Here is a 27,781-nt window from a genome sequence, read left to right on the forward strand (position 1 = left end):
ATTATTAAAACAATGCATTGGGAAGGGTATTCCCAACACCATTTTACAATAGAATTTTTTAGCAAATCCATCTCTCAACATGACACATGACCAAAGAATATTCTGGCAGAAACCATATTTCCGTCCAACGCAAGGCTACCAAACATAGCATAAAAAGGGTTTGAGACCAGTTTCACCAATGGCATTTTGACACGTGAAAACGAATTCAACGTGGCGCAACCTCGTTCGCTGGTGGCCGTCAGTACGACGTGTCATCAACGGCGAAGCGGGCGGTCCACGAGCGAACCCGAGAAGAAAAGAGAAACTGTTAAAACGGGAGAGAGAGAGAGAGAGTGCTAAAACCTGACCAGCCGGGTGGGACGAATCCGATTTGGAGAGTGGGACGTCGGGAAACGTGGCTCCGTCAGCGAGGGACACATCCCTTTCTTCTCCGCCATCAACGCTCTCCCGAAGGAAGAACACGGCTCCCTCTTCTTCTCCTTCTTATTCTTCTCCGCCCACGAGGATCGTGTACAGAGGGTCCATCTCCCCCGTTCTCCCTTTCTGGCAGCAGAACTGGTTCCTTCTTACCCTTTTCTCCATGGGAGCTTCCCTTTTAGCTCTTTCCCTCTTCCTTCTCCTCAATCTCGACTCCGATCTCTTCTACACGTCCTCTGTTTCCGCCAATCCCGAAGGCGTTGAGGTTAGGTGACATGTTTGCTCGCCGATCTTTCCTTTTTTCCCCTAATAGGAGGATTAGGCTCTTCCTTATCCTCAGTTTTGGTGTTTCTGCTGCATCTTTCTTTGCTTTTGTCCTTTTTTCCAATGTTCTCTTGGATCGTGCAGATTACATATGGGACAGTTATGAAATTGATGCACGGGAGGACGAAGTTCCGATTGCATTCTCACGACGTCCCTTATGGTTCTGGAAGCGGACAGCAATCCGTCACTGGTTTCCCTAATGTTGATGATGCCAACAGCTACTGGGTTCGTCATCCCTATTCGTTCACATTTGAATTATTTCGGTTTCTTTTTTTAGTTTCTCCTGCCCTGATTTTTCTGATGAATTTGTAATTGGATCCTTTTTTGTTTCCAACGTCTGTAAGCTTTTTGTTGATCTTGTGGTTCTCGGCTCAAGTTTCGGTTCTGTTGGCTCTTTTCTTTTGTTCTTTTTTTCTTTTTCAATCGAGCTGTATTATAAGCAATCTTAGGAGTTCCTGCTGCCTGATTCTAAATTAATGATGTTTTGTTATTTCTTTTCTTCTTGTTTTTCCATGTAATCAAAATATGGACTATGCAACATACTTCATGCAGGGAAGCTCCAAAGAAGCATCATAAGCTATGCTACGATTTACAGTATTCTATGCTATGCTAGGAATCTACAGAAAATTAAAGGAAATGAACTGTAATTAGAAGAAATGCCTCAATAATCAGTCATCCATTTTCTTTTGAGTCCTTACAATAAGTATTTGTAGTGAAAAACACTATGTAGTTAAAGGCCTTCCTTCCTAGCCCCAGGCACCTAGGCGGTAGGGATCTAAGCTTCCTTTTCTTCTTTTTTCTTTTCCTCCTATTTCTTTTTCCTCTTCCTTTGCCTCATTTCTTCCTTTGCCTCATTTCTGTACATATCGTTTCAGATCATGTCTGAGCCTTGGCCAATAGAACTCGGCTTTCACTTGGCGCCAAGTCTTGTGGACTCCCTTATGTCCGCCTTCTCTAAAGGCATGGAAATGCTCCAAAATCTCCTCAATGAGAAGGGTGTCGACCGTCCTTTGTGAAGGAGGTTGTTTCCTTTGTCCTCATAATGTGCATGGCTCAAGGGGTCGGCATGCAAGGCTCAAATGAGTTGCTGCATCTCTTCGCTATCTGCTTGTGCTTGGCAAGCACACTCCCAAAACTGACATGTCACGATGGAGAGAGTGAGGAGGGATTCATCCTCGAATCCCCTAGACAAGGCATCGGCTATAACGTCCCCAACTCCCTTCTTGTACTCGATTTCAAAATCATACGCCATGAGTTTAGTTAACCACTTTTGTTGTAGCAGTGTGAAAACCCTTTGTTGAAGTATGTACTTCAAGCTTTGGTGATCTGTTTGAATGATGAAGTGGTGTCCATGGAGATAGGGGCACCATTTATCAAGGGCCATCACAATTGCCAAGAGCTCTTTCTCATAGGTGGAGAATACACGACTCTTGCTATGTAGGGCTTTGCTCAAGAAGGCCAATGGATGCCTCTCTTGCATGGGGACCTCTCCAATGCCCAAGTTGCAAGCATCACTTTCAAGTATAAAGACTTATGAAAATTTGGGCAAACCAAGGACCGTTGCTTCGCACATGGCCTTTTTAAGGTGTTGGAAGGCTTACTCGGCTTCTACATTCCATCCCAAGCATTTTTCTTAAGTAGGACAGTCAATGATTCGACAATCAGTCCATAGTGGCAGATAAATCGCCAATAGTACCTTGTTAGGCCTAAGAAGCCTCTCAATGCTTTGATGGTGTGTGGAGTAAGCCAACTTGTCATGGCCTCAATCTTTTCTGGATAGACACTCACATCATGGCTGTTGTCACAAGTTCAAACTTCACCCTTGAAATTTGCCTTGCGCCGGCACGAGGGTCGCCGCGACCTTGTTCAGCCTCTTAGCAATGGAAGACTTTCTTTTACACAAGCCAAATGTAAAGAACCCCATACTTGTATTATTCACATCTATAATACAATCTCTCAGGTTTGACTTTCTCTGCTTGCAATGCCTATACATTACATCTTTATAGATTACAAGGGTCATGCCCTGAAGCATCAACCGTCATTTGGGTCGCACCCCTTAGCAAATACGAGTGCTTCCTCGCCCAACGCCATCAACCGTCATTTGGGTCGCACCCCTTGATGAACGCGGGCGCCTCCTCGCCACACGTCGTCAACCGTCCGAACGCCGCACCTCATTCTGCATGCCACGCCTTGCATGCCGCTCACGCCTCGCATGCCACTCATGCCGCGCATGCTGTCGCGCCTAGTTTATTGAGGGCCTGACAAGCCTTCCCCACCAGATGAATCTGACGTCCTCGTCGGGTTGATCTTCTTTAAGTAGGCTTGGATCAAATCCTCAAACTGCCATAAAGTAGTGTCCTTCTCCCACGTTGCTTCCTCTATCGAGAGTCTTTTCCATTTGACTAGTAAGTAGGTCCTCCAGTTCTTCTTGCTTTGGCCCTCCACCCTTCGGTCCATGATGAACTCAGCTTGCTTCTGAAACTGTGTTCGTATATTTGGTGGAGCACGTCGTGGCACCATCCGCGAGGGTTCCTCCGAGTCTTCATGGTACTCCTTGAGAAAGCTAACATTGAACACTGGATGTACCTTAATCCTTTCTGGAAGTTCTAGCCTGTAAGTCGAGCGGCCAATCCGCTTGGTTACCTTGAAATGTCCATCATACCGAGGAATGAGTCATTTGTGCGTCGTCTTCTTTAGGATCTTTTTCCAAATTTGGGGAGTGAGTTTCAGCCATACTCTTTCCCCAACTTGAAACTCAATTGGTCGACGCCTCTCGTCTGCCCACTTTTTCATCTGCCTCTTGGCTCTTTCTAAGCAATCATGCGCCTCTTCTATCCTCTCATGCCGCGTTCTTGCGAACCGGTATGCCGCAGGACAGCGACCCTGGTCCTTCTGCTTCACTACCTCATGAGGAGTGAAGGGTTGTTGCCCAGTTGCCAACTCGAAAGGACTCTGACCCATTGTCGAGGTCTGTTGCAGATTATAGCAGAATTAAGCAGTGTCCAGCAAATCCACCCAATTTTGCTGGTCGGCCAACACGTAATGCCTGAGATATTCCTCCAACAGAGCATTAATGTGTTCTGTTTGACCATCTGTTTGTGGATGATTGCTTGTCGAGAAGTTGAGCGTAGAGCCCATCATCTCAAACAAGGTAGTCCAAAACTTTTCTATGAATCGTACGTCACGATCACTCACAATGTTCAGCGGGAATCTCTAATACTTCACAATATGTTTCAGAAACAATTGTGCAATAATCTCCGCTGTGCATTCCTTTAGAGCAGGAATGAACGTTGCATATTTTGAAAACCTGTCCACCACGACCATAATTGATGTAAACCCTTCCACCTTGGGCAATCCAGAGATGAAATCTATCGATATGCTCTCCCATGATCTCGTTGGCGTTGGTAGGGGTTCCAACAACTTTTTTCCTCTTTGTCTTGTCTTGTTGGCATACAAGACAAGTCCTGACATATAAGTCAATGTCTTCTTTCATCATCGGCCAGTAATAACTGGATGATAGGAGAGTCATCGTGCGCTCCTGCTCGGGATGCCCCGCCCAAGGGGTGTCATGCGCCTCCTTTAGTAACAACTTACGCAAGCCGCCACTGTTAGGCACATAGGGTCGCCTTCCTTTAGCATAGAGAACACCATTCTCTATCCAAAACCGCCTTGTCACACCCTCCACCACTTGCTTCAACAAGTGGATAGTGACTGGATCCTTCTGAGTTTCTTCCTTCAACTTCTGCAAGATATCTCCAGATACCTGAGTGATTGAAGCGACAACCACCTCAGGTTTCTTCTTGCAACTTAAGGCATCAACAACCAAATTTTCCTTCCCTGGCTTATACTGCAACTCAAAGTCGAACTCTGCCAAGAAGTTTTTTCATCTAGCTTGTTTAGGCGTCAACTTCTTTTGAGTCGCAAAGCAACTTGTAGCAATATTGTATGTCCGAACTATGAACTTGGAGCCCAACAAGTAGTGCCTTCATGTTCGTAGGCAATGTACCACCACCATCATCTCTTTCTCATGAACATAATACTTCCTCTCTGTATCATTGAGTTTCCGACTTTCAAAGGCAATTGAGTGTCCCTCCTGGACCAACACCCCTCCTATTGCAAAGTCTGATGCATCGGTGTGGACTTCAAAAGCCTTTCCAAAATCCGGCAACCGAAGGATGGGTTCTGACGTTACTACCCTCTTCAACTTAGTGAATGCCTCCTGGCATTCAACAGACCAATCCCAGGTCTTGTCTTTTCTGAGCAACTCAGTAAGCGCTACCGTCTTCTTAGAGTAACTCTTCATGAACTTATGATAATAGTTTGTAAGGCCAAGGAACGACCGTAGTTCTGAGACCTTCTTTGGTTTTGGCCAGTCCGTAATGGCCTGAATCTTCCGTAGATCCATCTTTACTATGCCTTCTTCGATAATGTGCCCAAGGAAGTGGATTTTCTTCCTTGCAAACTCACATTTCTCCCGCTTGAGATAGAGTTGATTCTCCCGCAATTTAGTCAGAACCATTTTCAAGTGCATCTTCTGCTCCTTAAGAAACTGACTATAAACCATAATGTCATCAAGATACACTACTACGAACACATCGAGGCACTCCCGAAAGACATTGTTCAGTAGAGTGCAGAAAGTTGTACGAGCATTTGTTAGCCCAAAAGGCATTACAAGGAACTCAAAAGACCCATACCGAGTCACACAGGTGGTCTTTGGTTCGTCACCCTTAGCTATCCTGACTTGGTAATATCTCGACCGCAGGTCCATCTTTGAGAAGTATCGTGCCTTCCCCAAGCGATCAAACAAATATTCAATGTTAGGCACCGGGTATTTGTTTTTTATGGTTACCTTGTTAAGAGCACGATAATCAACACACATTCGAAGTGATCCATCTTGCTTTTTCTGGAACAACACAGGTGCCCCATACGGTGCCTTGCTTAGCCTTAGAAATCCAGAATCGAGCAACTGATCAAGTTGTCGCCGCAACTCAGCCAAATGTGGAGGAGGCATCTTGTAAGGCATCTGGGCTGGTGGAAGTGCCCCTGAAACCAGATCAATTGGGTGGTCAATATCCTGCTTTTTTGGGAGCTTATTTGGCAACTCATCTGGCATCACATCCGTATAGTCCCGCAAAATGCCAACCATCTCTTCTGATTGTTCCGCACCATCTGATCCATCGTCTTCTATCAACGTTGCAACATAGGTAGGAAGCCCTTTTCAGACTCTATCCCTAAGTTGTAGAGCTGACACCAAGCCCACAACTGGGTTTTCTTTCAAGCCCCGCACAACACAAGGTATCCCTGTCCCTGTGATGAGGATGCTCTTTAGATGCGGCATGACTATGACCTCATTTCTTGCCAAGAATTCCATCCCCAATATAACCTGGAAGTCGTCCAGTTGCATTGCCATCAGACTGCAACCGCCAACCCATTCCCCAACTTGCAGTTGGACATGGGAAATGCCACCGATCTGCAACGCTTTGGTGTTAACTGCTTTCACTCGACTTCCGTCCTTGGACAACGACAAGCCGAACGCCTTCACCTCTTCTAAAGAAATGAAGTTATGGGTCGCCCCAATATCGACCATAGCCTTTACTGGTTTTCCATTAATCTTTGCCTCCACATAGATTAACTCATTTTGCACAGTCTCCTTTCTCAACGTATTGAGAAGTTGGAGAGGATTCATGCGGACTTGCTCTGTGGGTCCTTCCTCACCCACTAAAGCATTTAGTTTTTCCTTCTTTGGGCAGTTCCAAGCAAAGTGAGGCCCTTCACAGATGTAGCAGCTAGAAGCCTTCTTCTCGCCCTTATCCATCTTTTTGAAGCCCCCATCTTCTTTGGGCTTCTTTTCAAACTTGCCCTTACCTTTGCCTTTTTCCTTGGACTTTCCCTTGACATTTTGGTCATTTGAACCAGACGATGCCACCTTGTAGTCGACGAGTGCATCGGCCGCCGCTACTGCCGCCTGGAGATCTTTCACTCCTTGTCTCCTCAACTCAGTCTGAGCCCATCCCTGTAGCCCAGACATGAAGTTGAAGAGTTTATCCTCCTCAGACATATTCTTGACGTCAAGCATGAGCGAAGAGAATTGCTTGACATATTCTCAAACAGAACCAACATGCTTCAAGTTCCTCAAAGAGTTCATCGCCACCCATGCCGTATTGCTAGGCAGAAACTGTTCCTTCATTTCCCGAACAAGTCCCTCCCATGAGGCTATGGTTGGATGGCCAGTTTTCCCAGACCAAGTACGCCACCAATGTAACGACCCCAATCATACATTTTAAAAATGCGTAAAAACTTTTTTTTTAATTAATGCGGAAACCTTTCCAAAGATCCAGGGTCCTCACAGTTTCAATTTTCATTGGATAGCCCAAACACCACAAACAAACTTACAACCATCACCCATACGAACCCAAAACAATTTCTTTATTTATGAATAAGGGTAAAATTCAGAGACCATGTTTTATTCGACTGAAAATAAAGCAACACTAAAAAAGCAAGAAGAATTGAAACAAAAGAAAGAGTCACTCTGTCCCCTGCTGAAGTTGTCAAGCCCAAGTATGACTCTATACATCCCCAGTAGTCAATCCAACCTCACTGTTCACCATTTCCTGTGAAAAATCAACAAAGTAGGGTGTCAGAACCGAAATTCTGAGCACAACTACTTCTAAAGAAACCAGGTGAGACAAAGAACGTGGATAAGATTTCATGTAATGATTTGAGTGAGTGCTGATATAACAATTTGCAGAATTTAAATAACCATACATGCAACCGGTTACATATGCTAAGCAGGAAGAAACAGTAACGCATGAGCATATACAAGAACTAAGTAACAAGATCTTTCAACATGCTTTTTAGGAAGTAAATAACATACCACCCACCATTTTATCATGATTTAAAGAACAATTCAAATATGCATGATCTAATGCATAACAGGAAGATACATGACTTCTTTTCAATGCATGAGTCATTTTATTATCTTACCTTTAAGTTTCATTTTTCCTTTGCATATGCATGCCCTATTAAATGCAAGCAACTTTAAGTTCCTCTTTTTAATTACCGTTGCCCGCGGATACACTAAACGGGTATAATCCTTGAGGTCAAGTGGGTTTCAATGGTAGCTTAGCACACAATTTGTATTTTATTACTCGGTTCCAACTTAGCCCTCGATCGAATCATCTTCGGAACATTAGACCTCCACATCTAATGTCGGGGACACAAGGGATACCCCACACCTAAAAGTGTCACTTCCTTGGTACCATAAACAATCACAGTTATGACAAACACACCACCCCCAGGTAAAGTGGCAGACTCTCCCTAAAACCGTAGTCAGGAGAAAGAACCTCAATATCGGGTTCAGGTGACAAAATTACAGCACACGGAGTTTTGTATCCTCACAGTCTCCCCAAGACCGGATCTCTAAGATTCTCATACTTAAGATGAGATATTTCAGAACGTATATTACATTATTCTTATTCATTATATTATTATTTAAGTCAATTCTTTAGGTTTGCAACATCATATGCAAAAGTAAAGTGAAAACCCGCATTCTCCCTTGCGGGGACCTTTATGGGACTCTGGCCCGTTAGAACAACTAGAATAGTGTAGTAGTGTGTCATACCAACTTATGTGGTTTAAGTGATGCAGTTAAAAACATAAGTGAAAAGAAATCAAACCCATGACTCTCCAGGCCGGTGATAGTCCATTTAGGCCATCAATGCATCATATAACAAAACAAAAGTAGTGTTTTATTTATAACACGAGGCCAAAATGCCAAATGCATGAGCATTCATGCAAACATAAACCCAATTACAAGCATGTTATTCCTCAATCATATGCATCCCCACTATGTGTGTTACCTACTTCACGTATGTGTAACCACCAATACATATCTCCTTTTGAGTGTGTGCATGTGCACATAATTTACATATTTTCATCAAGTGTACATGCTTACCTAAATTGCCAAATATCAATAACCTGACAATTATATGACAACACATGCTCATGTTAATGACTAAATAGCCAGGACAATTAACTACTGCTTAACAAGGTCAATCACATGTACATATCACTGGGCAGCACTTATGAGCACATATATTAACTTATCATGGAGTGAATCGTATCATGAGCAACATTAGTCATGACGAACATATGTATGCTATTGAGCGTGTTCCAACACGCATCGGGTTGTTGCTATGCCTGTTACAGCATCGGTCCAGCCAACACACCCCCATAGTTTCATAACAGGCAGTTTATTTTCCGTTTGGCACCGAAGCCACCCACACATATGCAGTTTCATGACAGGAATATCATTTTCTATTCAATACTGAAACGATCCACACATGCAGAAAACTCATGACATATTTGACCATGTGTAATCGAAATTTGATTTCTATACATTATATTTAAAACAGAAATCACAAGTTAAATATTGGGTTTACACTACACGAGTGCATGCCACACTGACATGTTTTTTTTATGGCATCTCTTTCAACGATCACTTCGTAGGGGAAAGCACAAAACAAGCATATTAATTTGGATCAGATTTATGCATTTAGACTTCTCTTAATGGGCAAAAATATTATTCAAACGATCATAAAAAAGGTAGAACAAAAAAAAAAACATAGGCATAGACAGATGTCCAATAATCATGCAAAACTCATTTATGTGATTCAGACATGTATTAGAATGCAGGGGGAAAATTCTGCATGTATTAGAATGTAAGCACCAGGGAACACAGAAGTGAGCACATCCTGGCATATTTTAGAATGCAGGGAAACTTCATTTATCTGTGTTTTTTTTTTACTTATGATTTTAACCCATGTGAGCAAGGATCTAAATTTCTGAACATAAATCAATTAAAAACAAATAAACTGAATCCAAAACAAAAAAAACACAGATTTGACTCAAAACGATAATCACAACAGATTGCTTTTGTATTATTATCATCACGCCTTCCATATTCTTTTGTCTCACAAAACATGCATATCCGACAGAGACTTATAACCAGAAATTTATGTATCTCATTACCACACTACACATCAACAACATCAGCTCAAAAAAATGTGTTCGCGCCTATTCTAACCAAACCAATGCATCTAATACGTAGAAAGAAACAAATTTGAAACTTGGGTATTGGTATTACCCCAAACCCCCTTTACAATGACCAATCCGAACACCCCATAGCGTATTTGGATTTTCACGAAATCGAAAGATAATCCCCCTTCAAATCGTAAAACTGAAAACCCCCAAATCGGAAACCCTTAACTGAAAAAAATAGACCCCCAACCATTAACTTGGGTTCCGAAATGGGGTTGACAGCAAAATCCCGAAATCGAATGTCGTCACTACCGAAACCCCCGGGTTTTTTTTTCTCTCGAAACCATACACGGAATCGAACCCCTGTTCGATCCCTCACCAAGACTCAATGAAGAATCGTACCTGTTTTCAGTGGGTTTTCCGACGATCGGAGGTTGGGGACGCGAGTACAGAGCTGGCTGAACTCGCACCTCACTGCTGTCGTGACAGGGATGCTCGTTGTGGCCTCCAATGGCAGCCGATTGCCCCAGTTATCCGGCGTGCGCACACCGAGAGAGAGAGAGAGAGAGAGAGAGAGAGAGAGAGAGAGAGCCCTCCCCTTTTTTTAAGGGAAATCAGCCCAGCAAAATCGGAGCTGATCCTCCCTTCGACGGCTGCGCTCCAAGCCCCTCCCCCTTTCCTTCACTCAATAGCAGTTAGGGCCCAAATTTGCATATTTTGTAATATAAACAAAATTTATTAGCGAAAATTTTCGGTTTTTACATCCCTACCCCCTTAAAAGAATTTCGTCCACGAAATTAAAACATACCAAATAAGTGTGGGTAGTACCCAAAATTAAATATCACACCAAAAAAAATATTGAACTATAATTGCAATCTATCACACCGAATTCACATACTTTAAGTAAAAGTATTAAATAGCCATACCAGTGAAGAAGACTGCTCTAGAGGACGAGTCACACTTGTCGACGCTTCACGACAGGGCTCATATACAAAAAATTAGAAATTTAACAAAAAAAGATGATAAAAATGTAAGTCTTTGTGGTGGCTCTGATACCAAACCTGTAACGACCCCAACTCATACCTTTTATAAGTGCGGATTTTTTTTTTCCGATCAATGCGGAAACCTTCCCAGAGATTCGGGGTCTTCACAGTTCCAATTTTCATTGGATAGCCCAAACACCACAAACAAACTTACAACCATCACCCATACGAACCCAAAACAATTTTTTTATTTATGAATAAAGGTAAAATTCAGAGACCATATTTTATTCAACTGAAAATAAAGCAACACTGAAAAAGCAATAAGAATTGAAACAAAAGAAAGAGTCACTCTGTCTCCTGCTGAAGCTGTCAAGCCCAAGTATGACTCTATACATCCCCAGTAGTCAATCCAACCTCACTGTTCACCATTTTTTGTGAAAAACCAACAAAGTAGAGTGTCAGAACCGAAATTCTGAGCACAGCTACTTCTAAAGAAACCAGGTGAGGCAAAAAACATGTATAAGATTTCATGTAATAATTTGAGTGAGTGCAGATATAACAATTTGCAGAATTCAAATAACCATACATGCAACTAGTTACATATCCTAAGCAGGAAAAAACAGTAACGCATGAGCATATACAAGAACTAAGTAACAAGATCTTTCAACATGCTTTTTAGGAAGTAAATAACATACGACCCACCATTCTATCATGATTTAAAAAACAATTTAAATATGCATGATCTAATGCATAACAGGAAGATACATGACTTCTTTTCAATGCATGAGTCATTTTATTATTTTACCTTTAAGTTTCTTTTTTTCTTTGCATATGCATGCCCTATTAAATGCACACAACTTTAAGTTTCTCTTTTTAATTACCGTTGCTTGCGGATACACCAAACGGGTATAATTCTTGAGGTCAAGTGGGTTCCAAGGGTAGCTTAGCACACAATTTATATTTTATTACTCGGTTCCAACTTAGCTCTCGTTCGAATCACCTTCGGAACATTAGACCTCCATATCTAATGTCGGGGACACAAGAGACACCCCACGCCTACAAGTGTCACTTCCTTGTACCATAAACAATCACAATTATGACAAACACACCACCCCAGGTAAAGTAGCAGACTCTCCCTAAAACCGTGGTCAGGAGAAAGAACCTCAATATCGGGTTCAAGGGACAAAATTACAGCACACGGAGTTTTTGTATCCTCACAGTCTCCCCAAGATCGGATCTCTAAGATTCCCATACTCGAGATGAGATATCCCAGAACGTATATTACATTGTTATTATCCATTATATTATTATTTAAGTCAATTCTTTAGGTTTGCAACATCATATGCAAAAGTAAAGTGAAAACCCGCATCCTCCCTTGCGGGGACCCTTACAGGACTCCAGCCCGTTAGAACAACTAGAACAGTGTAGTAGTGTGTCATACCAACTTATGTGGTTTAAGTGATGCAGTTAAAAACATAAGTGAAAAGAAACCAAACCCATGGCTCTCCAGGCCGGTGATGATCCATTTAGGCCATCGATGCATCACATAACAAAACAACACTAGTGTTTTATTGATAACACTAGGCCAAAATGCCAATTGCATGAGCACTCATGCAAACATAAACCCAATTACAAGCATGTTATTCCTCATTCATATGCATCCCCACTATGTGTGTTACCTACTTCATATACGTGTAACCACCAATGCATATCTCCTTTGAGTGTGTGCATGTGCACATAATTTACATATTTTCATCAAGTGTACATGCTTACGTAAATTGCCAAATATCAATAACCTGACAATTATATGACCACACATGCTCATGTTAATGACTAAATAACCAGGACAATTAACTAGTGCTTAACAAGGTCAATCACATGTACATATCACTGTGCAGCACTTATGAGCACATATATTAACCTATCATGGAGTGAACCATATCATGAGCAGCATTAGTCATGACGAACATATGTATGCTATTGAGCGTGTTCCAACACGCATCGGGCTGCTGCTATGCCTGTTACAACATCGGTCCAGCCAACACACCCCCATAGTTTCATAACAGGCAGTTTATTTTCCGTTTGGCACCAAAGCCACCCACACATATGCAGTTTCATGACAGGAATGTCATTTTCTATTCAATACTGAAACGATCTACACATATGCAGAAAATTCACGACATATTTGACCGTGTAACCGAAATTTGATTTCTATACATTATATTTAAAACAGAAATCACAAGTTAAATATTGGATTTACACTACATGAGTGCATGCCACACTGACATGTTTTTTTTATGGCATCTTTTTCAACGATCACTTCTTAGGGGAAAGCACAAAACAAGCATATTAATTTGGATCAGATTTAGGCATATAGACTTCTCTTAACGGGCAAAAATATTATTCAAACGATCATAAAAAAGGAAGAACCAAAAAATAAACATAGGCATAGACAGATGTCCAATAATCATGCAAAACTCATTTAGGTCATTCAGACATGTATTAGAATGCAGGGGGAAAAATTCTGCATGTATTAGAATGTAAGCACCAGGGAACACAGAAGTGAGCACATCCTGGAATATATTAGAATGCAGGGAAACTTCATTTAGCTGTGTTTTTTTTTACTTATTATTTTAACCCATGTGAGCAAGGATCTAAATTTCTGAACATAAATCAATTAAAAACAAATAAACTGAATCCAAAACAAAAAAAACACAGATTTGACTCAAAACGATAATCACAGCAGATTGCTTTTGTATTATTATCATCACACCTTTCATATTCTTTTGTCTCACAAAACATGCATATCCGACGGAGTCTTATAACCAGAATTTTATGTATCTCATTACCACACTACACATCAACAACATCAGCTCAAAAAAATCTGTTCACGCCTATTCTAACCAAACCAATGCATCTAATACGTAGAAAGAATCAAATTTGAAACCTGGGTATTGGTATTACCCCAAACCCCCTTTACAGTGACCAATCCGAACACCCCATAGCGTATTTGGATTTTCACGAAATCGAAAGATAATCCCCCTTCAAATCGTAAAACTGAAAACCCCCAAATCGGAAACCCTTAACTGAAAAAAAAAATAGACCCCCAACCATTAACTTGGGTTCCGAAATAGGGTTGACAGCAAAATCCCGAAATCGGATGTCGTCACTACCGAAACCCCCAGTTTTTTTTTCTCTTGAAACCATACACGGAATCGAACCCCTGTTCGATCCCTCACCAAGACTCAATGAAGAACCGTACCTGTTTTCAGTGGGTTTTCCAGCGATCGGAGGCTGGGGACGCGAGTATAGAGCCGACTGAAGTCACACCTCACCGCTGTTGTGACAGGGATGCTCGTTGTGGCCTCCGATGGCCCCGGTTATCCGACGTGCGCACACACAGAGAGAGAGAGAGAGAGAGAGAGAGAGAGAGAGAGAGAGAGAGACCCCTTTTTGAAGGGAAACCAGCCCAGCAAAATCGGAGTCGATCCTCCCTCCGACGGCTGCACTCCAAGCCCCTCCCCCTTTCCTTCACGCGATAGCAGTTAGGGTTCTCTCTCATAACCCTAACCCTTGCTTTCTTTCCCCTTTTTTTTCTCTGCTTTAGACTTATCGGGTTGCCCCTTTTTACCCTTATGTGTTGTTGTTACACATGGCGCGGCCCGAGTCCGGACCCGAGAACCGACCCTGCGAGTTGGGGTGCGTCTTACCTAAACGACATGGATCCCCAAGTTGGATCCAAATGGATCCAACAGTGGATCCTCGGTTAAACTTTATAATAATTTTTTTTTTAAAATATTTATTATTATTAGTAGTATAAATGTAGGTAGTGTCTTTTATAACTAGATATCCCTTTTTGGGTCCTATATCCGAAATGTGGATCTCCGACCCAAATTTGTATATTTCGTAATATAAACAAAATTTATTAGCGAAAATTTTCGGTTTTTACAACCAAAGCTTGGCATCCTCAGTCAGGTACATACCGGTGATAGCAACCTTCTCAGCATTCGGTGTCTTGATGCTCTTGAAGTAATGGTCCATGTCCCACAAGAAATTCTCCAACTCTTTGGCATTACGCACACCTGTGAATGCCTTGGGTTCCGTCCCCTTGATCTTTCTCATCTCAGTGCCTGCCGAATTACTGAGTAGAGCCAGTTTTAAAAGGCTTACTTCGTCCCCCATGGACTTGACATCATTTTTAATCATGGTAAGAAATGGAGTCTCCCCGTGAAACTTCTCGAATCTTTCTTCCCAAGACTTTATGCAGACATCAATTTCAGTCATTCGGGTCTCCAAAACCGTCAACCGAGTGCCCAATGCATCCATTCGTTCCTCCAAGATTCCTACCCTTTCCGCAGTCTTATTCGACATGGCAGGCAAACCTAATTCTGATACCACTTGTCACAAGTTCAAACTTCACCCTTGAAATTTGCCTTGCGCCGGCACGAGGGTCGCCACGATCTTGTTCAGCCTCTTAGCAATGGAAGACTTTCTTTTACACAAGCCAAATGTAAAGAACCCCACACTTGTATTATTCACACCTATAATACAATCTCTCAGGTTTGGCTTTCTCTGCTTGCAATGCCCATACATTACATCTTTATAGATTATAAGGGTCATGCCTTGAAGCATCAACCGTCATTTGGGTTGCACCCCTTAGCAAATGTGAGTGCCTCCTCGCCCAACGCCATCAACCGTCATTTGGGCCGCACCCCTTGGCGAACACAAGTGCCCCTCGCCACACGCCGTCAACCGTCCGAACGTCGTGCCTCATTCTGCATGCCACGCCTCGCATGCCGCGCATGCTACCGCGCCTGGTTTATTGAGGGTCTGACAGCTGTCCACAATGTGTCCAAGGTAGGATACACTTTTTTGCATGAAGCTACACTTGCTCATTTTGGCGAACAAGGTATGTTCACAAAGTATCTCCAAAACCATGCGTACATGTTCCATGTGCTCTTCCCAAGTGTGGCTATAGACCAAGATATCTTCAAAGAAAACCAAAACAAACTTCCTTAATAATGGGTGAAAGATGTCGTTCATGGTTCTTTGGAAAGTAGTCAGCGCGTTGGCCAACTTTGTTCAGCCTAAGAAGCCTCTCAATGCTTTGATGGTGCGTGGAGTAGGCCAACTTATCATGGCTTTAATCTTTTCTTGATCGACAGTCACACCATGGCTGTCCACAATGTGCCCAAGGTAAGATACACTCTCTTACATGAAGCTACACTTACTCATTTTGGTGAACAAGTTATGTTCGCGACGTATCTCCAAAACCATGTGTATATGGTCCATGTGCTCTTCCCAAGTGTGGCTATAGACCAAGATATCATCAAAGAAAACCAAAACAAACTTCCTTAATAATGGTACGAAGATGTCGTTCATGGTTCTTTGGAAAGTAGTCAGCGCGTTGGTCAAACTGAATGACATAATGAGGAACTCATAGTGGTTATCATGTGTGCAGAAGGCCATCTTGGGGATGTCTTCCTCAGCCATTCGAATCTGGTGGTAGCTGTGAAAATCTCTATAAAAGAGAGAATTTGTGTGTAAACACAAATTTAGAAACAAGAAGTGTGCACAAAGGCACAAGGAGAACTCTCACAAGTGCACAAAGGCATGAATACACATGCACAAAGGCATAGAAAATATGAATTTCAATATATTGAATCCCAAAGGGGTTTTACAAAAAGCTTAAGAAAGCTTGAAGGGGATCACCCCTATATATACATGTTGGAGGAGTGGGAGGGCTCCAACATATACGTTGGAGCCCCTCCAACGGTTATAAATATAACCATTGGAGGGGGCTCCAACATATATGTTGAGGCCCCTCATGTTACATCAATGACAAAAAACAAAAAAAAAAAGAAAAAAAAGAAAAGCTAAAAGAAATAAAAAAATAAAAATACAATCATATTCTCAAATGAGAATATGCGCAGAATGGGAAATGATTGAAATACCCTTTATTGGTTTTTGAAAATATATTTATATATATATATATATATATATATATATATATATATATATATATATATACTTAGATAGATACATATACATATATTATATATATATATATATGTGTGTGTAAATCTCTCTCTCTCTATATATATATATATAACACATTACATTTTGACACCCCCTCAAACTTAGTGTGACATAACTGAAAGTTTGCCAAGAAGGAAGTTAAATCTTGGAGAGCAAAATGCTTTGGTGAAGAAGTCTGTCAGTTGGTATTCTGATGTAACATATGAAAGGTGTATGATTCTTCTCAAGTATTCTTCGCGAACATAGTGGCAGTCAATCTCAATATGTTTCGTGCGCTCATGAAATGTGTGGTTTTTGGCAATGTAAATTGCACTTTTATTATCACATTAGTTTTGTGGGCCCTTGAACTTGAATATTCATATCTTCCAGCAAGCTGCGAATCCAAACAATCTCTATGGTAGTAGATGTCATGGTTCTATATTCAGCTTATGTGGATGAAAGTGAGACCTTCTGTTGTTTCTTGCATCTTCAAGAAATTAAAAATTTTCCTAAAAAGATGCAAAAACCAGTGGTGGAGTGACGGTTATTCGGGTCACCTCCTCAATCAGAGTCAGTATAAGCAATTAAATTCAATTCAGAAGAAAAAGATAAAAATATCCCCTTGTTTATTGTACCCTTTATGTATCTGATAATGCGGAGAATGACGCTCATATGAACAGTAGTAGGTGCATGTTGAAATTGACTAGCAACATGTACTGCATGAGAGATATTTGGCCTAGTAATGCTGAGATACGTTAGAGATCCAACCAGTTGTCTGTAAGGTGTGGGATCTTTTAGGAGAATCCCATCATTAATCTTCATCTTTGAACCCACTATTTCAGGAGTTTCACAGACCTTGTCATATGTGATTCTTGATCTGTCGAGAATCTCACAATCAAGTTTAGTTTGAGACAAAAAATAGCCTTTGTGAGAACAGGCAACCTCAATTCTCAAAAAATATGTCAAAAATCCTAAGTCTGACATTTCAAAATTTGAAGTCAAGATAGATTTAATTCTCTTGGTTCCTTTTGTATCATTACCTGTTATTAACATATCATCAACATATAACAATAATATAACAATTCCTGCACCAGATTTCTTAACAAACAATGCAGTGTCAGTATAGTAAGAAGAGAAACTATTTTCTATCATTACATTGTTAAACCTATAGTGTCAAGCTTTGGGAGCTTGTTTCATGCCATAAAGAGCTTTTCAAAGACGGAGAACTTCATTTTTAGGGATTTTCATGCCAGGTGGAACATCCATATAGACTTCTTCATTAAGATCTTCATTTAAAAAGGCATTTTTGATGTCTATTTGAAAAATATTTCATTTTTTAATTAAAGTGATGGTAACGAAACATCTGACAGTAATCATAAGTGCTACTGGAGCAAATGTCTCTTCATAGTCAATCTCATACTCTTGACTATACCTTTTAGCCACTAAGCGGGCTTTATACCTCTCAAGAGATCCATCACTCTTGGTTTTGACTTTGAACACCCATCGGCATCCTTTAGTTTTTTTTCCATTAGGAAGGGTTTGAAATTCCCAAGTGTTAGCTTTTCTAAGTGCTTTGAGTTTGCTCTCTATGGCTTCTCTCCATTCGACACATCTTTTGGTCTCCTTAAAATTTTTTGGTTCAAAATATGAGTGAATGGCACTTAAACAAGCTCAATATTTAGGAGAGAAAGAATCAAAAGATATGAATCTAGAGGGAGTTTTTCTAATTCTTTCGGTTTTTTTAGGATTTGTATCATGTGAGGAAATAGATTCGCTAGGTTCACTGTATTGTTCAATAGCACTTCTAAAGGTACTTCTATCTCTATGAGTATAGGTGATAGGAACTCTAGTTATATTTTCTTCTTGAGAGGTAGGGGGATTAAAATCTTTGTTGTTTTCAACCAATTCATTGTCACTATCTTATGGTAATTCTTTATCACTAGAGAGATCATCATCTTTAGATAATAAATCAAATAGAAAGGAATAGTTGGCGTTTTCTAAGTGTGATTCATTCTTTTCAAAGCTACTATCATTTTCCAAAAATGTTACATTCCTTGAGACATAATTTATCATTCTTAGTATCATAACATCAAAATCTTTTTTGGGTTTCTGAATAGCCAAGAAAAACACAAGAAATGACTTTTGGTGAGAGTTTATCATTTTTATCGGTAAGAACAAAATACTTACATTAAAAAATTCTCAATCTATTATAATCAGGTTCTTTTCCATATAGTCTCAAAAGGAGAAATTTTATCTAAATTTTTGGATGGAAGACAATTAATAAGATAAACGAATGCAAGAGCCGCCTCGACCCAAAAAAAAATTGGAATGCTTTGGGATATAATTAGAGTTCTAGTGGTTTCAATGATATGCCTATGCTTCCTTTCGGCAAACCCATTTTGTTGTGGGGTCTTAGGACACGATCTTTGATGGACAATATCATAGTCTTCAAGATATTTTTAAAATTCTTTGGAGAAATATTCACCTCCGGAATCTGTCCTAAATATCTTTAAGTTACTATTAAATTGATTCTTAATTATCATATGATATGATTTGAAACATGAAAAGACTTCATGCTTATGTTTAAGAAAATATATCCAACAATACCGAGAAAAATCATCCACAAAAATCACATAATAGGCAAAGCCTCTCTTAGATATGACGGGTGCCGGTCCCCAAACATCCAAATGAATAATTTCAAAAGGTTTGGTGGTAAACATAGATCTTTGTTCAAAAGGCATGCTTCTCATTTTTCTAAGAATGCAATCATTACAAGATAAGGTACTTTTACAAAGATTTTTAATAAAATGCAAATAGGATGTTGGGATGACCAAGTCTTTTTGTGCCAAACATTTATGTCTTTATGTTGAGCTACATTATAAAAAGGAGTTTTAGGAATTTGAAGAGAGTCCACATAGTACAAGTCTCCCTTCCTAGAGCCTTCCCCAATCAACTTTTCGGACCGTTATCCTGTATTAAACACTTATTAGATGAGAATTGAATGTCACATCCAAGGTTCGAGAGTTGAGAGACGGAAAGTAAATTTAAATTTAATTTTGGTATAAATCTAATTTTGGGAATAAAAAAATTTTGGGTTTCAAAGTTTTCAATCCCCTTAATTTTAAGAGAAGTGCCATTCGCGGTTGAAACAAAAGATAGTGACAAATTTTTAGAATATTCGGAAAGAGAAGAGATATTTGGAGACATATGAAATGAAGCACTCGAGTCTAAAAGCCAAGAAGTTTTACTTGGAGGGAGAGTAGATACGGCAGCACCGAAAATGACTCTCTTAAGAAAAGGTTGAAGGGCTTCCATAATTTGATTTAGAGAGAGCACTCCATTTGTGGAAGTAGATGTATTTTCTTCTTTTTGTAGTTGTGATGTGGTTGTTATAGCAAATAATTTCTTCCACTTAGGACAAACCGGTTTGATGTATCTCGGTTCCTTGCAAAAGTGATACACAATTTTGCTATAGTCCCTTCTTCAGCCTTGTCCACCATTGGATCCTTGATTTTGATTTTTAAAATAAGGAGGTTTATATGTTCTCAAGTTGTTCCCGAGCCTAGAAACGGCATTCGCCCCATCACACTCTTATTGATTTGTAAGCATTCCAAGAACACTTGGATTTTGCTTGCTAATGCCCATACGAGTTTCCTCTCCACTTAATTTTGTAATGACGTCTTCAAGAGAGGGAGGGGTGAAGGAGGATAGAAGAGAAGATCTAATTTGCTCAAACTCAGGCCTTAGCCCATTCAAAAAATTAAAAAATTGATCTTCTTCTAATTGTTTATGACGAAGCTCTATGGCTTCTCCCCTCCACTTTGGTTCGAGCATAAGAAGCTCATCCCAAATGGAAGAGAGTTCGGCAAAATACTCCCTTATAGTCATTTTTCCTTGAAGAAGAGTTAACGTTTTTTTTTTTGAAATAATACTTATGGGACAAGTCCCTAGAAGTGTACATCTTTTCAAGGTACTCCATGCTTGAGATGCTTTTTTGAATTTTATAATATTGGCGTTGATTCTTGTCTAACGGAGGAGAAGATCCATGACAAAATCTTGAAGTTTTTCATTTCCCACTCATGTTTTTTCCTATATTCCTCAGGAGCCTTGGTTCTTTCATCTCCCTCAAGAATTTTGATTTTCCCTCTTTCAACCAAAGTAATTTTAGGCTCTGGTTCCGAAATCGAGCTTTGAACGTAACCCCAAAGCCCTTTTCCTTTAATATGGGTTTTCATATTTTCGGCCCATACATGATAATTGGAGTCATTAAGCTTAATGTAAGAGAAAAATGGGTGTTTTTTTCACCCCATAAGAAAGGTAAGATGCGAGAAAAGGATATGTACCACAATAAGATTTTAAATCTTGTTGTAGTAACCTTCTAAAATATTGGATGGAGAGGAGTCTTCACGCCAATCATCAAAAAGTTGAAGGCATGCTTTTCGAGGCACTCGCTATTGTGAAGAACCACAAGGTTTTCTTTCTCCAAACAACCAAGCTATGATACCATGTGAAAATCTCTATAAAAGAGAGAATTTGTGTCTAAACACAAATTTAGAGACAAGTGTGCACAAAGGCACAACGAGAACTCTCACAAGTGCACAAAGGCACGGATACACATGCACAAAGGCATTGAAAATATGAATTTCAATATATTGAATCCCAAAGGGGTTTTACAAAAGCTTAAGAAAGCTTGAAGGGGATCACCCCTATATATTCATGTTGGAGGAGTGGGGGGCTCCAACATATACGTTGGAGCCCCTCCAACGGTTATAAATATAACCGTTGGAGGGGGCTCTAACGTATATGTTGAGCCCCCCCCCCCCCCCCCCATGTTACATCAATGACAAAAAAGAAAGAAAAAAAGAAAAAAGAAAAAAAAGAAAAATACAATCATATTCTCAAATGAGAATATGCACAAAATGGGAAATGACCAAAATACCCTTTATCGGTTTTTGAAAAAAAATATATATATATATATATAAAGAACATTACATTTTAACAGTAGCCTGTTCTTAAATCAAGCTTGGATAAGTACTTTGCTCCAAAAAGCTCGTCAAGGAGCTCATCGATGACCAAAATGGGGTGTTTATCCTTGAGTGTTACCTCATTCAAGGCATGATAATCAATGCAAAAGCACCATGAGTGGTCCTTCTTGCGTACAAGAATGGCAGAAGAACACGGGCTTAAGCTGGGCTGTATCACTCCACTATCCAACATCTCCTGGACTAATTTTCTGATCTCGCTCTTTTGAGCGAAAGCATACCGGTAGGGACATGTGCTCACAGGTCCGCTGTTTGGCAATAAGGGAATGTGGTGGTCCTACGAACGTGGAGGAGGCAACCCTGCCGGTTCACCAAACACGTCGCCAAACTCTGTCAGAAAGGTGCACATGTCAGGCGACACATGCATCAACTTGTCGCTACAGTTAGCGTCAGCATCTTTAGCTTCGGGTGCTAGCTTCCGAGCGATGTATAGCAACGCCGTGTGCATTGCATGATGTATTTGCAGCGCTTCGCTGCTATCAACACAATCTCTATTCTAGCTGGAGTAGGCCCTCAAAACCATCGGCTTTTCAGCACGCTTGAAGGTAATCTCCATGCTGGAAAAATTCTAGGTCACACATCCTAGTGACCTTAACCAACACATGCCAAGGACAACGTCGGCCCCGCACATATGTAGCACAAACAGGTCCATGATAAATTTTGAACCTTGGAGCCTCAAATCCACATTGGTGCACAACTGTCCTTACTTGAGGTGACTCCCATCTCCAACCATAATGTCAAACTTGGGAGCGAACATGACTCCCATCTCCAACCATAGCACAGTACGTTCGGGCTATGCTCAATCTCCTCAACTTCCTCAGCGTGAACAATGTCAACTGTGTCCTCGTCCGACTCATCACCATTATTAATCTTAGTGACGATAAGGTACTTAAGCGCCTTGCATTTGTGCCCGGGCATCCAATGCTCTTTACACGTGAAGCACAACTTTTATCTTCTCAACTCATCCATCTCATTTCGTGAGATGTGCTCAGTCTTGGGCATGGCTGAACCTTCACAGAACTTCACTCCTTTATTGGGAACGAAGTAGGACATGGTCTTGGCATTGGAATGGGCACCCGTAAACGGTTTCCTTATGCCATGCATCCTCTTATGCTTTTCCTCTATGATTCTTCCTTGGAGGTAGCATTCCTCAAGTGAATGAGGCTCTTGAGCTAACAGCTCGTTGCAGATCTCATCACGTAATCCTCCAAGGAAGGTACTTAGCAACACATCATCGTTCCAAGCGTTGCATAAGGAGCATAGATCCTCAAACTGTGCTTGGTACTCTTGTACCGAACCCGTTTGGCGGAGTTGCTTCATCTCAACGCCATAATTGGTTTAAGACATGAGGCCAAATCGCTTAAGTACCTCACACTCAAGCATATCCCAAGTAGGGTGGCCATGGCATTGATTGAACCAACGAAACCACCTTAGTGTGTTTCACCCTCGAAGTTCAACATAGCACATCGAACCTTGAGATTCTCATAAATGCTGTCACTGATTAAATACTGATGCGCTTTGTAAACCCAATCCAAGGGGTCCTTGCTGGTAAATGAGGGAAATAATATCTTCACAGACCGTGGCAGCGCTTGGGCATTGTTATCTTACTCAGTGAAGTCGGGATGGCGCTGCGCATAAGAGCACTCAGGTGTGTGCTCAATGACAGGTGTTGGTAGGGATGGCAGTGGACAGGGGGAAAACGGGGCCCCGCCCCGCCTTGCCCCGTTTGGACTGGGGATGGAGGACATGAAACGGAGATGGAGGTTAAAATCAAAACCTGTGTAAGGATGGAGGTAGGCACAAAAAGCATCAGGCACCTGCACATTCTTCTCTCTCTCTCTCTCTCTCTCTCTCTCTCTCTCTCTATATATATATATATATATATATATATATATATATATATATATATATATATATATATATATATATATATATATATAATCACTAAAATATGAGAACTAAAACTAATGTGTGAACCGCGATTTTCATGGATTTTTTATTCTTTTCTCTTGAATCTAACCGTACAGATGTGATCTGCATGCTTGGTCTCTTGAATCATCCGGTTTTGATGCATAAACGAGATTTTTTTAAGGCTTTAAAATCAATGGCTCATAATCTTCATAAATATTCAAGCATTCAAAAATTGCATTTTCTCATCGAAAATACACGATCCAATGGTTGATTTCTAGCAAATTCACCATGCAAAGCACATCCACATGGTTGGATTTGCAAAAAAAGTGTTGGAAATGCCCATATTTCTAGTTCTCATTATTCTAGTTCTCATATTTCAGTTTTCATATTCTAGTGACCATATATATGTTCAACATGCCCCTCTTTCATGTTTTACTTTGCAAAATGGGCAGGTTAAGGTAGCTCGGACCTGGTTTTGATTATTTATTTGTCTGATTCCAACCCGGATCCGTCTAAACCCAAAACTTTTGGTTCTGGGTTTGATGCATTTTTTGAAACGAAATCAAATTGTTTTTACCTGTATCAGTCTGTTTTCTCTTTGGTTGGGTTGGAATCAGGCCAAGATCTGACCCACTTGCAGCCCTACTGTGAACATATTTACGTAGTGGTAAAGCCTATATATACATTACTAAGGTGTTAAGGAATATAATTTTCTTGTCAAGTTCTCTATATTGATATATTGAACAAATATGAATTTGTTGTGTTCGTCTTGTGTATGGACGACAGTTGCTGCTTGGAGTTTCAACCATTTACATTTTAGTTTACCATGTTGGACTTGCTATTGAACATTTAGTTCACATGAATACTTGCAGTTTATTCTTTGGTTAGTGTTAATATTCTATAATTTTTTCTGCAGATTGTAAGTCCTCAGCCTGGTACACCGGCAAAGCATGGGGATGTTATCAAAACTGGTACTATTATCCGTTTGCAGCACATGAAAACCCGAAAATGGCTTCATAGTCATTTGCATGCGTCCCCCATATCTGGCAATCTTGAGGTAAGGACCATGGTAGCTCACTTATGTCACATGAGTACGTGCCCAAACCCGCTGTACAGGGTTATCCCCTAGCTTGCCTATTCAAAAAGGAAAAAAACTATGGAAAAAGGTTCATTAAAATATTATTATGCAAATGGGTTGGTTCATGCTTGACCCAACATTGGATCTGATTTTTGGATTGTGACTCAGATCTTGTATGAAGTTCAGGTTTCTCAGTTTGGGCAGCAAGCTGCAATTCACAATCTTAGCACCTTGAGTGCAACAGACTCCTTTTCAAGTGATTCTATGCTAGTGCACTTTATACATGCTAGCAATACAGCCCATCTATCTGGTTGGGCTCTAGATAAGTCATGTTTACATTGATTTTGTTTTGACAAATAAAATGAATTAGGACATTAAATATAGTTGCCACATTAAAAAGTAAAAAAAAAAAATACCTACCATAGTTAAAAGGTAAGAAGAAAAAGAAACATTTAAAGAGAGTTAAGAAATTTTGGGCAAGATGTTTTAGATAAGGAGTGATTTTCTCATTTTATGGCTATTATGAAGAGAGAGAAAAGGTAAAAAGAAAGAAAAAACACCATTTAAAGAGTGATTTTTTTTTGGCAAGATGTTGTAGATGAGCAAATTTCTCATTTTGTGGCTATTATTGAGAGAGAGAGAGTGTGTGTTTCTAAAAAATTATCATATGCCATGTAACACCTTTGTTTTTTGAAAAATTATATGGAAAATGGCCATACAAATTTTTAATTATATTATCAGAACACATGTCAAGAACGTTGATTAACAAAAAGCCATAAAGCATTTAATTTTTGGCACTTATTGCCCGTAATATTTAAGACTAGACTATTGGCCCATCCCTATGTCCAGGATCTAGAAATTGAATGAGGAATATACAACCTCTTTAATTACTCCAAAAAAGAACTAGTGAAATAAATAATTGCAATACAAAGAACAAACCTTTGATATTTTGAACTCTTGAGCAACTTCTTGTAAGTGAAAATGACACCCGAATCTCTTCAGAAAAATGATAATACCTTAAAAGAAAGTTAAATTAGTATGAGAAATAAATGGCCCAATAACACGCTGAACCTTTTTTTTGCGTTTTTCTTTGCTTGCTTGGCAAGTTGAGGGACAATCTCTGTGGGATTCGAACCTGAGACCCCTTGGTCATGATAGTGCAACCCAATCATCCCACTATCTCATTTGACCCCATCAATGCAATAAACCTGGAGAGGGAGAGACGTGGTACTTGAAAAGAGAGAAAGGCATTGGCTTTAGTAGGCTTGTAACTAAGAATGTATGTACTTGTTTGTGTTTGTGTGCATGCATTTAGGCTTGTGTAAAACTTCTACGTTCATTGAAGTTATGGGAAACCATTTCTCGCTGTTGGCGCTCGCCCTTTGCTTGATTAGAAGTTCTGTCTTTGGTCTTTCTAGGTAGATCAAAGGCTTAAACCACACTTCTCAGGAATCTGCTACTTGTCATCCAACTTTGAAATCCTTATCCCAGTGATCTGAGATTGGATGACTGATACCACTAGTAAATCCTATTCCATCTGTCATGAACATCGCTTGCTATGCATTTTCTATTTCTTTGAAGATATGAGGCCTTGTTCTTGTATACATTCTGTTTCTTTGGACATATGAAACCTTGTTCTCTGGTATCCCATCCTTTTCTACTCACGTGTTCTTATGAATGAACCCTACATTTGTTGTGTGAAGGTGAGTTGTTTTGGTGGGGATGCACAGTCGGACACAGGAGATTACTGGAGGTCTCTCTCTCTCTCTCTCTCTCTCTCTCTCTCTCTCTCCACAACACCCCTTGCCTCGCCCCACCCCCACCGGTTTGCTCATGGTTCTATTGGTCTTTGTTAGGCTTGAGATTGAGGGCACTGGGAAAACCTGGAGACAAGACCAAAAGATAAGACTTAAACACGTTGATACTGGTGGGTATCTTCATAGTCATGACAAAAAGTACAGTCGGATAGCTGGTGGCCAACAAGAGGTATAGAAACCCATAATTTATTTGTAGTGAAGATACTTTTTGATGTGGCTGATTGTTACCCATCTTGAATGAGTTATCACCACTGGTGTGTCATGCAGGTTTGTGGAGTTCGAGAGAAGCGTCCAGACAATGTTTGGTTAGCGGCAGAAGGGGTATATCTTCCAGTTTCGGGAAGTGATAAATCATCCTGATTGCATGCACATGTGCGGTAGAACTGGTTTGATCTAGCGCCTGATCTACAACGGCTTAGCTGAGGAATTTCCATCTCCGTTACCAAGAAATTTTAGTACTGCAACAGCTGTTATGATTGTTTTATTTCGATTCTTGAACTTTTAGCGGCAACGTACGGTAATTAGTTGTTTTGTCATCTCTTGACGAAAAGTTGTGATCCAGGCGGCTGTGGGGGCACAACCAATCACGTGACAGCATTCCATGTGCGGCCTGGGCCCCATGCAATGAACCGTATCCAGGTAACACCTGATGGTACCCCTGGCCTGATCTGCGCGCAACCTATTGGCCAGAAAATTACAATTGATGAATCCCTAGTCAGTCTCTCTCTCTCTCTCTCTCTCTCTCTCACACACACACGCACAGCTAACCAGGAGTTCAGAGGAAACAATATTCGAGAACAAACTTGTCGTCCATGCCACACATCAGGGTGCTTTTTTTGTTTTTTTCATAACAGAGCTGAGAGAATTAAGGGATTCTCTTTTACTACAGCTATTCAACCCGGTGAGGTTCGAAGTTACTAGAATGTCTCAGCACACAGTGGCGTGCCACTAACTGTTCCTACCAGACAAATGGAGCCCTTCTTGGTGGCATGAGCCTTAAACCTAAACAAACCGGGTTTGATCCATAAGAATCTGGGTTTCAAACATAAGCCCAAGAAAAAAAAATTCTTCTGGGGGACACTGCTCCCCTAAGAATTTTGCCCTGCCAGGGGTGGCCCCCCTGACCTCCGTTCGCTGAATGTGCAGCGAGGC

The 27,781-nt window shown here is 40.6% G+C and overlaps 1 protein-coding gene across 1 annotated transcript; it reads left to right on the top strand.

Annotated features, from left to right (window-relative positions):
• The first annotated feature begins 282 nt into the window (after positions 1-282).
• Positions 283-27,422, top strand: LOC149837394 (stromal cell-derived factor 2-like protein). Its single transcript, XM_090006015.1, has 6 exons — positions 283-682; positions 826-966; positions 24,651-24,791; positions 26,516-26,565; positions 26,669-26,798; positions 26,897-27,422. The coding sequence occupies exons 1-6, from the start codon at positions 581-583 to the stop codon at positions 26,987-26,989; spliced, it is 657 nt and encodes a 218-aa protein (XP_089862141.1). The 5' UTR covers positions 283-580; the 3' UTR covers positions 26,990-27,422.
• Positions 27,423-27,781: the final 359 nt, after the last annotated feature.

Source organism: Nuphar pumila, chromosome 5 (assembly GCF_984573655.1).
Source record: "Nuphar pumila chromosome 5, dmNupPumi1.hap1.1, whole genome shotgun sequence".
Lineage (NCBI taxonomy): Eukaryota > Viridiplantae > Streptophyta > Magnoliopsida > Nymphaeales > Nymphaeaceae > Nuphar > Nuphar pumila.